The sequence below is a fragment of the Anastrepha ludens genome, chromosome 6 (genome assembly GCF_028408465.1).
Source record: "Anastrepha ludens isolate Willacy chromosome 6, idAnaLude1.1, whole genome shotgun sequence".
In the NCBI taxonomy this organism is placed as follows: domain Eukaryota; kingdom Metazoa; phylum Arthropoda; class Insecta; order Diptera; family Tephritidae; genus Anastrepha; species Anastrepha ludens.
Genome location: NC_071502.1, coordinates 8,306,046 through 8,321,575, shown reverse-complemented (window position 1 = coordinate 8,321,575; position 15,530 = coordinate 8,306,046). Strand labels below are relative to the sequence as shown.

Sequence of the window (15,530 nt, the reverse complement as noted above, 5' to 3'; positions counted from 1 at the left end):
CGCCATCTCATCCTTCCCTCCACATGCTGGGCAGAGTGCGCTCTCTGAGATGCCTACCTTCACCCATAGAAAATGGCCCGTCAACAGACCAATGATAGGAGAATCTGCCGCAGTCAGGCGATCATGACAGGTAATATCAGTTTTGCCCATCTGCAGCCTCTCTCAGTCTGCCAGCCTCACTTGAGGGTTGAAGTAACCCGTTTGCTAACCGTGGCTTTGAAAGCTGCAGAAGGGAATACATCCTAGCTAAAGAGTCCAAGATATTGTGGCTCGCGATACCCACGTGTCCCGGGACCCATGTTAGCATCGTGATATTATGTCTGCTGACTAGTTCAGCTTGGATATACAGGACTCAACTACCCTTGGAGTGGTTGGTGAGCTGGCTAAGGCCATGAGCGCAGCTTTGCTGTCGGTGCAGACACATACAGATCTACCTCTCCATCTGTTTTCCACAACAAAGTTCATCGCTTCTTGAACAGCGTACAACTCCACTTGAAACACAGATGCATGCATTCCAAGAGCAAAGCGTAGTTTTCCCCGGTGGATTCCACGTAGACAACAGAGCCGGAGCCGTGCTCGGTCCTGGAGCCATCCATGAAAACGGAAAAACAGTGTTTGCCGGGGGGCTCATTTTCAAAGTTTGACCACAAGTGAGCCTCTGTTAGCAAAGCATAGCAAATGGAAAATTGTGAAGCAGTTTTCGCAATTTTTATAGTTTTTTCGTAAGAACGTTTTTCCAGCAAGCGAGCGATTTGTATTCGATATTTTTTGTTTTTTACAAATTTTATTATTTTTTCGCTTTTTGTGTTAGCCATAAAAAATGTATTTTAAATAGTAAATATAAAATTGTTTTTATTCCTGAAAATATAGCCCGTATTATCAGTTTATTGTCGTCTTTACGACATATGATATACTGAACCCTGTCTCCTCCGTGCTCCACTGTGAATCGCTAGAGAAGTACATAATGTAAGGCGCGGTTGCTAAAAAAAATATCAGAATGATTTAAAAAGCTCCAAATTTTTCATAAATTATCACAGCAAAGCGTTAACCTACCAACTAATATCTGGCCGCTAGTCAGCCCTTGGCCACAGAAATAGGTCGGCTGGTAATATGTATTGTCTTTGAACATCGCATCCGGTATCATCAGGTAGTCGTTTTGGCGCCCCTCTGTATAAATAGTTGGATGGCACGCCTCGTCGTAGAATGAATTTGTCTGTTCCGCAGAAAGAGAGAATTTATTTACTGTATACCTAAAAAGTGTAAAACAGTATTTAATAACAAAATCTTATTGTTTGCGCACTCTTCTGTATGCCTACTCGATCATTGTGGTGCCCGGTAAAGGTTTGATACAGATCGTGTACTTCATATCCATCATATAGTAGACATTTCCGAAACTTTTAATCGTTCCAGTTGGTTGTCTGAAATACTGCAGACAGCCAGGTGGTGCAAGTAAATCCAAATCACTGTTTTTCGCTGTGAAAATTGTACGCAAATCCTGCAGATTAGCTTGTCCCATGAACGGCAGCAACATGCCACTACCAGCCTGCTTTTTCGGTACTGGGCACTCCAGTTGTGTGACCACCAAATACCAGGTGGATTGCGCCCATTGCGTGGGTAAACTGAATTCCAAGGTGATTTGTGATGCGCCAGCTGCCACATTGAATGGCAAATATAAATGTTGACCACTATTTTCGCCACACACCGTATAGCCGCCGACTGTGAAGGAGTCGCTACAAATCAGTGTGTTGGCGTCTGTGTTTTGTGTGGGCTGCTGCAACTCAAAACGTTGAAATTCGATAAGCACTTGACAGACTCTGTTGTTGTACGGTGTTATGGTGTATTGACATGACGTTGGCAGTTGGATGGGATTTTTGATGATAGTGCGCTTCAAGTTCGAAATATGGCCGCATTGAATATTTGCTGTAAATGATATGAAAATTTTTTTTTTAATTCTCCGTAAAAGGTATTTGAAGCACTAAAATCCAAAAACACTCTATAAAAATAAGTTATATTTCACGCCAGCTTCACTTGACATGGGAACATCTCTGTCTCTGTCTCTGTCTCTGTCTCTGTGTCTGTCTCTGTGTCTGTCTCTGTCTCTGTCTCTGTCTCTGTCTCTGTCTCTGTCTCTGTCTCTGTCTCTGTCTCTGTCTTTGTCTTTGTCTCTGTCTCTGTCTCTGTCTCTGTCTCTGTCTCTGTCTCTGTCTCTGTCTCTGTCTCTGTCTCTGTCTCTGTCTCTGTCTCTGTCTCTGTCTCTGTCTCTGTCTCTGTCTCTGTCTCTGTCTCTGTCTCCGTCTCTGTCTCTGTCTCTGTCTCTGTCTCTGTCTCTGTCTCTGTCTCTGTCTCTGTCTCTGTCTCTGTCTCTGTCTCTGTCTCTGTCTCTGTCTCTGTCTCTGTCTCTGTCTCTGTCTCTGTCTCCGTCTCTGTCTCTGTCTCTGTCTCCGTCTCTGTCTCTGTCTCCGTCTCTGTCAATAGGGTGACTAATTTTGCGCCGTCTTGAGCAATATAATCTATTCGTACATCCTTTGTTAGATGTTTGGTCAAGCTCCATCTCCCATTTGTGGTCTGCATCTTGTTTCACATATGGAGGGGCCAACCCTTTTAAGCAGCCTCCGAACGCCCGATAGTCTTTTATGAGAAGTTTTTGTGTGGCAGAAATAAAATCATTTCCTGTCACTCGTTGTTTCATGCCTACAGCGAATACTGCGCTTTTTGGCATTTTTTAATCTAAAAGCTCAGCCTCCTCTTAAGAAGTGTTTACTCAGTGACCACAGACCTGCATGCTGGTGTTTAGAACAGCTTTTCCATTCCTATTGTAGTCCATTTGGCAAATCCAGTTTCCCCTAAACAAACTATGAAAACCCCCAAAACATTCAAAGTATCCTGAAATCAGAGGGCTATAAGGACTGAGTAGCTAGAAAAAAAAACAAGCAAACTAGGAAGCTGCGGTTGAATTTTGTTGAGGAGCACGTAAAACATGATGCAACTTGGTGGGGTGTTGTCATTTTCCTGGATGGGAACAAATTTAGCCTATTCGGTAGTGACGGGAAAGTCATATTTTGGCGGAAGCCCAATGAGGAACTTAAACCACAGCACCTGTAACCGATGATAAAGCACGGCCGCGGCAAAACACGGAACCCGCAATTTAGTTTTTATGGAAACAATTAAGAATAAGGAAATATATTATGTTAATGTATTCAAGGCAGAATTTCAAACAGTCAGCAGAGTTGGGAAAATCGGCATTAAGCCTGGTCATCTTTTGACAACGCGGTTGAAAAAATTTGACTCGACAGAGGCAAGCAGCTTCTTCGGTGGCATGCGGTCGATGGCTATGAAAATATTCTTTTCATAGATGAGAAAATGTTCACTGTTGAAGAAGCTTTTATTAACTGAAACAAAAAAATCTATGCTAAAACTTCCAAAGACGCAAAAAATTTTGTTCCAAAGTTTCAGTGTGGCCACCATTCAGCCTGCGTAATGGTTTGGTGGGGAGTGCCTTACCATTTCCGCGAAAAAGGGGACCGGAGCAACAGTGTACCAGGAGGATGGCTTAGAAGGCATGGGGACGCTATGGAGCAGTACTCTAAGCAATGGAGAGCGTTGGATCTTCCAGCAAGATTCCGCTCCAGGCCATAAGGGGTTAGAAGTAGTCAAAATTTTCAAAAAAGTGGATTTGCATTTTCTTAAAGTAGAATATCTTTAAAATATTGTGTGGCAATTTAAAGTGAATCCGGCAAATATTTTTCCAATTAACAATGGCGCTCGGGCGCTCGGACGCTCCAGATCATTCGAGACCAAGTAACTAGCTGCAAAATGGATGCTGCACATATGAAAATGCGAGGTAAGCGCGCTTACGCTAACACTCGAGAAGTTAGGCAACAGCAAATCGATATTTTGGAAGCTGCTATGACGGCTGACACAGTGTAAGTAGTAAAATAATTCGAATAACTCTACATAAATCGATAGCGAAACTTTCAATGCGTTTTTTCTCAGAACTGTGTTTTTTGAACTGGTGATCACTCGAACTTGAGAACCGCTTGGCAGATTTAAATAACATTTATACTGCTTTTGAAAAACATAAAATCTCGTGCCTGATCGAAGAATTTTTTTTTTTCAAAAATTTCGATTTTTTTTAAACAATTAATTCTCGGTGTTTTTCTGGAAAATCTGAAAAATATTACCTGAGGCCACCATATTGTTAATTTAAAAAAAAAAAATCGATCAAGCACAAAATTATCTATTCATAAAACTTATTTCTCTTGTGCGATTGATTTTAGATGAATCTCCAAGGACTTATGATGATCACCGCAAGGGACTTCTGGAGAAACGAGCTCCACACAAACAGCGATAACTTTTACAATTATTCATTTTTTTTTTCAGAAATTTTTCTAAAGTTAAGTCGAAACATGATTTATTTGTGCTATGCTTTTATTTTTGTAAAATAAAGCAACTGACTAGCAAACAAAAAATTATCAAAATCATAATGTTATCGAGCCTACCCTAACCACATTAGGCAAAAACCATCCAGCTGTGCATAAACAACAATATTCTTCGGTTCATAATCGCAGAAGATCGGCCGATCCGTTTGGAAGTCCAGATCTGAATCCATTGCACTACAGTTTGTGGTCAGAAATTTGGCGAGTCTGAAAAAATCTTTTGTTCAAACAGTGACGTCAATATCCATGGAAACCGTACGTGCCGCAAATAGCTGAATGGCCGAATCGTTTGAAGCCTTGTATAAAAGAAGATGGTGACCATTTCGAATGAAAATTCAAATTTTTTTTATTATTTACATGATTGACTAAAACTAACTTCATTAAAAAAAAGTATGATTTCATATCTATAACCGATTTACCTTATAACAGAACTTATGGCAGGACTATTTTTGTAGGAGAATCAACTTTATTTTTATTTCATAATAAAAATATTGTATTAAAATGAAGTGAAGCAAAAATTGTCAAAGCTTGCCAATAAGTCACTGTGCTGTAATTATTATTATTCTTATTAAACGCACTGTAGGTTTCCAAATTTTAACACAAGGCTTCTATGGGAAAATCTCTAGGATAAAACTGATCTATATTTGCTGAGGTATCTACTATGGAAGAGTAGTTTGATCTCACCCTTTTTTGCCCACCTTTGTTCGTGACTTATTCTAACAAAGAAAAATCGAAAAGAATCGCTGCATAGGAACTTGGCTGGTTTGCCCCTTCATTTCATTCTTGCGGCACATTTTTTTCTAACGATTTTGCAACCAATTTTAAAGTAGTTGCACATGCACATCCTACATTTATTTGACCTACATGTTTTTGTGAAGGAAAACATATTAGGTACGCAACTAAGTTCCCGCTGTTTGTCAATAGATGCCGCCAGCAATGTATGTTAGTCGATTCTAACATAACCCAGGTGTCACAAACCAAGCTTAGACATATGGTAAACAAACTGCTTCTACACATTAGTGATTTTGTCTTGGCATCATACACCTTTGGTTTTGTGAAAATGTCTGATTTCGTGCCGAATAATCGTCATTTGCGGGAAGTGCTGATTTTCCTCTCTCATTGGAAAAGGCGGCGGCTGAAACGCATCGAGAGCTACAAAAAGTTTATGGAGATGCTGCTTTAAGTGAAACAACGTGCCGATATTGGTTCCGTCGCTTCAAAGACGGTGATTTTAATGTTGATGACCGTCCGCGTGCCCCGTGAAGGAAGGCCAAAAACCTTCGAAGACGCTGAATTGGAGGCATTGCTCAACGCGGATCCGTGTCAACCGCAAGAAGAGCTTGCTTCAGTATTAGGAGTTACCCCCCAATCCATTTCCAAGCGATTGCATGCTTTGGGAATGATTCAGAAACAGGGGACTTGGGTTCCTTATGAGTTAAAACCAACAGATGTTGAACGTCGTTTGTTCGTTTTTTCGCCTGTGAACAACTGCTCCAGCGGCAAAAAAGGAAAGGTTTTCTTCATCGCATCGTGACGGGTGATGAAAAATGGATTCATTACAGCAATCCAAAGAAAAGAAAGTCATGGGGACTACCCGGTCATGCTTCTACGTCGTCGCCTCGGCCGAATATTCACGCTGCGAAGGTTATGCTATGTATTTGGTAGGACCAAGTTGGTGATATTTATTATGAACTGTTAAAACCAAGCGAAACCATCACTGAGGTTCGGTATCGACTTCAATTGATGCTGTTGAGCCGAGCACTGCGCGAGAAGCGGCGAGGCATGAAAAAGTGATTCTACAGCATGACAACGCGTGACCTCACGTTGCCAAACCCGTTAAAACGTAGCTGGAAACACTGAAATGGGAAATCCTACCCCACCCGCTATATTCTCCAGATATTGCGCCGTCCGATTATCACCTGTGCCGATCGATGGCCTATGGTCTAGCTGATCAGCAGTTCCACTCATATGAAGACATCAAAAAATGGCTTGATCCGGAGATAGCTTCAAAAGATTAACAGTTTTACCGCGACAGAGATACCAGAAAGATGGGAAAAAGTAGTAAGCTAGCGATATAAAGTTGTATTTTCATAAAACTTAGTTGCGCACCTAATAAAATCAATGAAAAGTTAAAACAATTACTGGGCTGGGCTGTCGAGCGCTTGAAGTTTGAGCAAACTATTTTTTAACATTGACGGCTAAAATAACATCCATGATGAGTCAACAATTTATGTTAAGTTTAAACTTTTGCAAAATCTGTCGCTTTTCGCTCGATCGAATGGACGATTGAAGATCACATTTTTCCGAAAAAAATCATATTTTTAGCTGAGGTGCATTTTTAGCGCTGCAACTACTTTAACAAACAAAAGTAGCACATTTGGGGGAAATATACGCATGTCATCATGAAAAAACCAGAAGCCAATCACGACTAGTGGAAACATAAAAGCTAATGAAGAGAGCAACGTGTTTTTATGTGATCCTTTCAAGAAGTCTTAATTGGTTTTATTTTTTGTTTTCCACTCGCCCATTTATTGGCATCTCACTCACTTTCACAACATACGCCATAGGTACTACAGAATCCTTTCGCCGTGCCGCCTTGACGCATGCAATTGAAGCGCGTTAGGCAGGTGCCCGATGTGCCCTCGTTTGTGGTGCAGGCGGCGGCTACTGAGCTGTGGCGAGATTCGCGAAACATGCGCGACTCTTCTGGTTCTTCGTAGGGTGTATTCGAATAAACATAGCTGACATTAGCGTTGCTGTACAGGATATTATCACTCCACACGGCACAGAGTACGTTGCGAGCGAAAATCAATACTAATAACAATATTTGGTGCAAAAGCGCAGAACCGCAGGGTGGCAGGTGCATGTTTTTTTTAGGATTTCTATTATTGCTTATTAATTAAAAAATATTTTTTTTATACTTCTTCTTTTTTTTGTATTTTTTTATTTAGTAATATACTTTTCAGGATTTTATTATATTTTAACTTTGCGCGACAAAATTTTTATATAAGTGTTCACTCTTTTCTACATAGAATTTCACTTCCTTTCCTTCGCCAATATCTGTTGTAAGCTTCAAATTTGTGTGTATGTATGTATGCACTCTCATTCAGTCGTCTAACGCCCACTATCACTCGTACAACGCACGCGCACGCATCGCAAACTGTGACGTTAGTGAGCCGAAGCGTTCGTTTTATAGATTTGCTGTAGCGCAGACCGCACACACACCCGATCGATCACTCAGCGCATTAGAAGCCATGCATTGATTCTGATGGGATAGTTCGTTTCACCAATCAAGCGTTCGCTGATTCGAGCCAACTGCTGAGCACCCGAGCAGTGGTGTTCGTAGTGAATCTCTACAAAGAAACAAAAACAAAAACATAAAGCAATAACGTCGAAAGCTCTTGCGCTAGCTTGCGCGCACTTGAGTCTTCCGCCTGTTTGCACAAACAACGTGCTCCGTTCTACGGCTACCTTTGTCATGTGTAAATATTTGCAAGCGTTTAAGTGCTTGAAAGTAATATGCAAACTCGCCAAAAATACGCCGAATTAAAAGTTGGCATTAGTTTCAAAGCGCATATTTAGTTTGTAAAAATTTCTTTTTTATTTACACAACATTTTTTTTAATGTTGTAGCCTCTATTGGAGCAATGAATTTGTGCCTGGCTCAATCAACCGTAGCTGGCACATCCAGCCGACGTTCGTTCGACTTTCTTCTTTAATTATTTCACACTCGTTGACTTGCATGATTTAACCCACTAATTTGTTTCGCTTTGTTTTTGGTCAAAAATTCTGTTAGTTGGAATTTCTAAATTAGGCAATGTTTGCATGTTCATATGTTAGCCAAATATTGGTTTTACTCTATGAGAATGAAGTATAGTTGGCTGTGTAAGCATTTAATTCCCATGGAATATTCGCGCTAGACAAAGCAAGCAGAATTTGGGCAGCCGACGTAAAAGGCTTACGAGTTTCGAGTTGCGACGCCGCACTGAAGTCAAAAAGGGGTAGCCGCTCTACCACTCAGGTGGCACTGAGGTGTCATATATTTGAAAGCCGCAGCAGCTAAGAGTGTCCTAAGGCTTAGAACATCTAACAGGCAGCTGTTTAACGAAAATGTGGCCTGACTCCTTCATAACTACGAGAGGGGTTCAATATGTATCCGTGTTAGAAATGAAGATAGCATTTTTTCATTTTTTTTATCAACATAGTCCCCCTTTAGAACGATGCACTTCTGGGCGGCCGCCGCAGCTGAATGGGGTGCGTGACTTCCATTCGGAATTCAGAGAGAACGTAGGTTTGAGTCCCGGAGAAACACCAAAATGAAGAAAAAGTTATTTCTAATACCGGCCTTCCCTCAGCAGGCAATGAAAAACCTCCGAGTGCATTTCTGCCATGAAAAAGCTCCTCATAAAAAATATTTGCCGTTCGGAATCGGATTGAAACTGTAGGGAGGAGCTCGGCCAAACACCCCGAAAAGGGTGTACGCGCCATATATATATACTTCTCCCAACAGTTTGGCCCTTTTTGAACACCTCCAAAGAATAGGATTTGTCGAACTCTCCAAAATATCGGCGATGGATTCCTCGTTTGAACGACATTTTTTCCCAGCGAGCCATTTCTTCATGTTAGGGAACAAGAAAAAGTTGCAGGGAGCCAGATCGGGTGAATACGGGGGATGCGGTACCGGGGATGCGGTACGGGGGATGCGGTACGGGTGATGCGGTACGGGTGAAGCAATTTATGCAGTTTGGCGGCTACAACTCCGGATGAATGTGCTGGTGCATCAACGTGGTGAAACAGCACCTTCTTTTCCGCCGAAAGTGGCCGTGTCTCCTTCAATTTTTTGTGAAAACGGTCCAAGAACTCACTGCCGTATTGCCCAGTTATCGTTCTTCCATTTTCTAAAAAATCCATTAGGATGACGCCGTTCTCATTCCAAAAAATCGTCGCCATGAGCTTTGCGCCCGATGGGACTTTCTTCGCCTTCTTTGGAGCAGATTCACCGGCAGAAATCCATTGCTTTGATTGTTGCTTAGTTTCTGGTGTGTAATGATGAATCCAGGTTTCATCAACGGTGACAATTTGATGCAAAAAATTCTTCGGATCTAGCTCAAAATTGCTTCAAACACTACTTCGAAGTTAACAGCCGCATCCGCTTGTTGTCCACTGTGACCAATTTTGACATACATACATCGGGCCAACAATTTGTTCATCGCCAACTTAAATAAAAATTAAAATATTAATTGCCGTTCCGGTCGACCCACCTAAGGCCTTTGTTACTTCGCGCACTTTCGTTCGTCGTTCAGCGAGAATCATGTCGTGGACTTTTTGAATGATTTCTTCGGTACGTCTGTCGGGCGTTCTGAGCGCTCCTCATTAAAAAACGATGTTCGCGCACGTTAAATTCGTTGAACCAATATCCAACTTTGGTCATAGATGGCAAAGCGTCCCTATAGACAGCATCCAACTTTGCTTTTTCTCCTCGCATTTTTTCCCCATCCAAAAACAAAAACCAAATTACCGAACGATACTGCACTTTTTCCATCTCAGGAAACATCACGAAACATGTCTTACGCGAATAGCTGCCAAATCCAAACTAACCTATCAACCAGTCTGAAATTTGTTTTGCCGTCATTTGATAGATGGCAGCACACGCTAATGTCCACTTCTCTCCGGTACTCCCTCTGTCACCAAAAACGGGTGCTTGTTAAACCGCCCTCTTAGAAGTAGAGTGAAACATTGAAACCGGTCGCGGAAATTGATTTGGGTTCAACTTCGCCATTCACTTCCCAACCTAGACATTTTTGTTCATTCCAAGCAATGATGAGATTTCAATCGTCACAAAAAGCTTCCAAAGGGGAAACTCATCTGCCATCTTCTCCCAACCATTCTCACTAAAAGAAGCTTACAGACTGATAAAGCCGGAAGGTACATATACAATTTACATGGCTGGAAATCTTACGAGGCTGATGCACCTCGTTGGTCCTCCATTCATTCGCCTCGTTTTCAGACACAAAAAAAGAGGAGCAATCAAGGGACTAGACTACTAGCAATAAGAGCGACATGTTTGAAGTCTTGTAGAACTAACATGGATTAGAATGATTTAACATCTTAATCGCGATAGGTCTGATAAAATTCTTCCTTGCATCTTAGAATCCTACGAATCCAAGCCTCGTTCCGGACAACTTTTGGAGAGAGAAATGTGCAAAGCAACCAACCTTGTGAGGATTAATCCACGAATGACGACCAGCCAGATCGCAAAGAAAAGTTCCATAAGTATATATGTCCGAATGCAATACGAAAAATTCTTAAGAAGGCTGAGTCTCACGAAAAAACCTTTCATATCAAGAGTAAATCGACTTAAGCGAACAGCTTTTGCAAAGGAGTTTTTAAATAAGCCACCTTAGTTTTGGAAAGCAGTTATTTTCTCAGATGAAAGCCAATTTTGCATTTTTGGTATAAAAGGCCGCAACATTATGTGGGGAAAACCGGAAACAGCACTCGATAAGCAAACCCTGGAGCCTACAGTAAAGCACGGTGCTGGAGGGGCGATGGCGTGGGGGTGTATTGCAAACTCGGCGTTGGTAAAATGCCGTTTATAGCATCGATAATGAACAAATATGAGTATATTAATATTAAAAAAAATAAATTACGAGAAAGTGCAAATCAACTGGGTCTGGGTGAAAAATTTATTTTTCAACCCGACAACGACCCGATGCACACTTCACAGAGATTGCTAAATTCTGCTCGATCAAAAATATTCCAAAACAATCGTATTGCAATATGGTGGAATGCCCTTGAGAAGGGTGTGAACATCAAAAAACTTGACAAGGAATAGCTTTTACGAGTATATTGCCTGCTTAGGCTTGAAACGACTTTACTAAACTGAAAAAAATTTGGAGGCACTCAAATTCGCCTTTGCTCGTTTCTATTCGAAGACTTTTTTCGAAATAAAAAGAAATTTTAGACATTTAAGTCACTTTAACGACTTTTATTCAATTAATTCGCGGTTCACAGAGTAACAAAGTCCGAAGTATCAAAGCGCAGTTTTAATGCGATATTCAATGTGGAAGCCCGTTTCCACTTCCTGCCAATGCTCATCGCTGGCAAAATACATAATGAACGGGCCTGATCCTGAAACAACGAGAAACAGATTTTAACAAACACGCAATTCACCAGCATCTCAACATCTTACCCACTAAAACTTGACCCGCAGTGAGGCCTAGACCACAAAAATACGTTGGCTGATGTGCTCTGTTATCTGCGAAGTACGAGTTTGGTATCATCAGGTAGTCGCTTTGGCGTCCCTCCGTGGATATGGCCGGATGGCAGGCGTCATTATAGTATTCGAAAGACAACTCGGACGACATTGAAAACTTCTTTACGGTATATCTAAATAAAGTTAAAGCAAAAAAACACCTGCACTTCAACTCAAACTTGAAATATTAATTTCTTTCTTACTCGATCTCGTTGGCGCCTTTTGTGGACTTTATACAAATCGTATACTTGAGATGGGTCATATAATGTGTGCTAATGCCATCGCGATAGTTGAAGCTCTTTATAACTCCTGATGGTTGTGTATAGTATTGGTCACAACCGATGGGCGCCAGCAAATCTAAGTCATTGATGAATCGCGAAAAAAGGTTACGCATATCGAGCAGATTATTCACCACGCCACTGATGAGTGGCGGCAATCCATCGCCGAGGTGACTGCCAGCAGGTGGGCACTCGAGTTGCTCGACAATCAAATGCCAACTAGATTGCGCAGAATTCGAAGGTAAATTAAAGCTTAGCACTGTGCTGTCTGCCGTGAATGGCAAGTAGATATGTTGGCCGCTATTATCGCCACATAATTTGAAGCGGCCCGCCGTAAATGAGTCCGTACAGGTCAGAGTGTTCATGAGCGCATCCATGGTCGGTTGTTGCAACTCGAAGTGTTGGAATTTGATTAGTAATTGGCAAACATTCATGCTATATCGGCGAATTGTGTTCTGGCATGTGGACATTGAGAGGGTTTGGGTGGGACTGCGAAGAACAGCTCGCTTCATGCGTGATGTTTGGCCACATTGCAAGTTTGCTGGGGAGTGAAGAAATAAGTAGAAGGCATTTTAATGATTTTACATAAAATGCTCATCAAAAAGATGCTAGTGTTGGAGAAGCTAATTTATGATTAAATTATAATAAAGGGTGGTTAAGTTTTAAGAGGCGGTGTCGATTTTAAATAAAATAGAATTTTTTTAGGAAAATATTATCAATTCTCTTTATTATGATAATATTGGTCAATTACGTACGAAACAAAATATCGGCCAAATGGCCGCCGCGGCCTCGGCGGCACACCTCCATCCGAGGGTTCAAATTTTCGATGACGCTGACGCATAATTGAGGTTCTATGCCGTTAATGTGCCGAATTATCTCATCCTTTAGCTCTTGAATTTTTGCTGGCTTATCGACGTAATATATACCGTTTTTTCAAATAACCCCAAAAAAAGAAGTCCAACGGTGTCGTTGACGTTTAGGTATGGTTCACATTCAACATCGGCCTTTGAAATTTAAACACCCTTTATAACACCTTTGGAAAAAGTTGAAATATTAGCAAAAATTTTAACAAAAAACTTTTTCCGAACTTTTCCTTACTTCAGTCTTAACCGTAGACCTACGTTGATCTCGACTTCGACCAAATTATTCCAAAAAAAATGTAGAGAATTCATAATCCTCTCCAACGATAAACTGAGAATGCTCACCGACATTTCCACAGGTCATTGCAGACTGCGTAGTCATCTGCACAGGGTTGGGATATGATTCCCTGACTCTTATCATTTCTGCGATCCATCTCAGAAGACTCCAATACACCTTCTCCTTGAATGTAGCGCTATAACGAGGAGAAGGTTGAGGCATCTTGGCTCATTGCAGCCAGAGAAAAGACACATACGCTCAGTCCAACCCAGCTCTATCTTTATTTATTTATTTTTCATTTATTTAGCAAGACTATGTATTATATAATAGCAGCTGCCCCTCGGAAATCGCAAACCTGTTTGTATTTCTGCCATGAAAAAGCTCCTCATAAAAATATCTGCCGTTCGGAGCCGGCTTGAAATTGTAAGCCCCTCCATTTGTGGAACAACATCAAGACGCATGCCCCAAATAGGAAGAAGAATTGGGCTAAACACCCAAAAGAGGGTGTACGCGAATGAAAATTTCGCTTCAACCTTAAGATTTTTTAAGCTCTCTACTCATTACGACTATACCTCCTCATTCGAACTCAGTTGCCTCAAGAAGCCTTTTTATTATAAATACTGGAAAGAGCGTCAATATCTTCTCCGACAGTCGAGCGGCAATTAAAACCTTGAGCTCGGTTTTTGTGCGTTCAGAATTAGTCGCGGAATGCCCGACTTCTCTCTCGATGTCATCCAAAAAATTAGATATTAGGCTCATGGGGTTCCTGGTTACAGCTGCATAGAAGGAAACTGCTGGGCTGATAAGCTTGCTGAACAGGAGACCATGGAGACGGTTTCATCGTAGAACGAGAGGCATGGAGTTCCCCTGGGAACCTCTTGGGTCTCACGTTAACTCTGTGAGTGCTGGGCTAATGCGCAAACGTGCAAAGTCCTTCTGACCACGGCTAAATCGGGAGCGTTCAAGCGAACTTCTAAGCCTAACAGAGCCGCAGCTCTCGAATTTGGAAATCGGACATTGTTCGTTTGGTGTTCATGCAGTGAGACTTCGCATTGCTTTAAGACGTTTCTGCAGAAGCTGTCTGAAAGTTGAGGTGGAATTATCTTGGCCACCTCTTCTCATCTGCCCTGGTCCCGTCGAGCAAAGATTTAGACATCTGAGCTCTCACTTTTTCGCTACACCTGCGAATATTGCGGGCTTAAATATAAAACAGCAGATGAAATTCATCAGTAGCTGCAAGCGCTTGATACGTAATTAGCCACTATTGGTCGTCATCCTCCAATTAGGCAATATCCTCTAATCCAAAGCACCCTCTTCTGACAGGCAGCATGGTTTTAGAAGTGGAAGATCTACCTTGGGAGTCATCCAAGATGTAATAGCTAGTGTAGAACATGCCCAGGTAGGTAATCGATACTCCAAAAGCTTAGTATTACTAGCCACACTGGATATTAGAAATGCTTTCAACAGTTTAAGATGGGACGACGTAATTGAAGCCTTGAAGGTAAAATTCAAGATCCCGAATAATCTTCAATAGATTATTCGTAGCTATCTAAGCAATCGCGTGATCTTATACGAAAGGCGAGAAGGTTGTAAGACTAAACAAATAACAGCAGGTGCCGCCCAAGGATCAGTACTCGCAGCTGAACTTTGGAATACAAGCTACGATGAAATCCTTTGAATAGAAATGCCTGAGGATGTGCATGTAATGGGACACGCAGATGACTTTGCAGCTGTAATAATCGCCCGAAACACTGACGAAGCCAAAAGGAAGTTAAATCAGGTGATGATCCGAGTTCAGACATGGCTAGAAGACCATAGATTAAAGCTGGCCACAGGGAAAGCAGAGCTAATCCTTTTAACCAACAGACGTATCGCATTAGAAGTAGAGTAGAATGGGGTAAGATAGGTATGGGGGCACAATAGGTAGGTGGGGTTTTCGTCGCACTGTTTTTGCAGAGGTCACTCGTCTTATGTGAATTGAATACGTGGTGGGGAACAACGTTTGCGACTGTCATTTCGGCCGTCACCATTCATTAGTTATCCTAGTTCTGGCGTCGTTTAGTTTCTTGTGAGCTTTTCTCCGACATAGCATTTTTTTTATTCTACGGTGTAGTGCATTTAATGTATGTAAATATTTGTCAGGTGAGTTTTACTTTACGTAGAAAATAATGCTGAACACGAATAATGTGTTAGTTTTTTGATATTTTTGTTCTTAAAAAAAATATCGACACTAACATAAAACATGTGCTTGGGGGCACTATAGGTCAGCCGTCTGGGGGCATTATAGGTCACTACTTTTAATTGAATAAAATAAATTTTAATTGTTTTTGCAGCAAAATGGTGCGTAATTATGTGCGAAAAACGCCGAAACGAAATGAAGAGGATGTAAAAAACGCAATCGCGGCAGTCCGAGATGGCGCTAGTG

The 15,530-nt window shown here is 41.5% G+C and overlaps 2 protein-coding genes across 2 annotated transcripts; both read right to left on the bottom strand.

Moving 5' to 3' along the window:
- Window positions 1-802: 802 nt before the first annotated feature.
- Window positions 803-7,302, bottom strand: LOC128868862 (uncharacterized). Its single transcript, XM_054111407.1, has 4 exons — window positions 6,984-7,302; window positions 1,317-1,920; window positions 1,054-1,250; window positions 803-980 (listed from the first exon to the last, which is right to left on the bottom strand). Exons 1-4 carry the CDS (start codon window positions 7,300-7,302, stop codon window positions 880-882), a joined length of 1,221 nt encoding a protein of 406 aa, XP_053967382.1. The 3' UTR covers window positions 803-879.
- A 4,113-nt stretch (window positions 7,303-11,415) lies between these two features.
- On the bottom strand, window positions 11,416-12,513 carry LOC128868859 (uncharacterized; the record flags this gene model as incomplete). The annotated part of the gene is made up of 3 exons (XM_054111404.1): window positions 11,416-11,566; window positions 11,628-11,824; window positions 11,894-12,513. Coding segments are annotated over 3 exons (915 nt in total), but the record flags the coding sequence as incomplete, so codon positions are not given.
- Window positions 12,514-15,530: the final 3,017 nt, after the last annotated feature.

Excerpts from the sequence above, each read along its gene's own strand:
- LOC128868862 (XM_054111407.1), bottom strand. The coding sequence starts at position 7,302 with ATGCACCTGCCACCCTGCGGTTCTGCGCTTTTGCACCAAATATTGTTA. Across the intron at positions 1,921-6,983 it reads CTATGGCGTATGTTGTGAAA|CAAATATTCAATGCGGCCAT; the intron begins GTGAGTGAGATG and ends TATCATTTACAG. Across the intron at positions 981-1,053 it reads TAGCGGCCAGATATTAGTTG|CAACCGCGCCTTACATTATG; the intron begins GTAGGTTAACGC and ends TATTTTTTTTAG.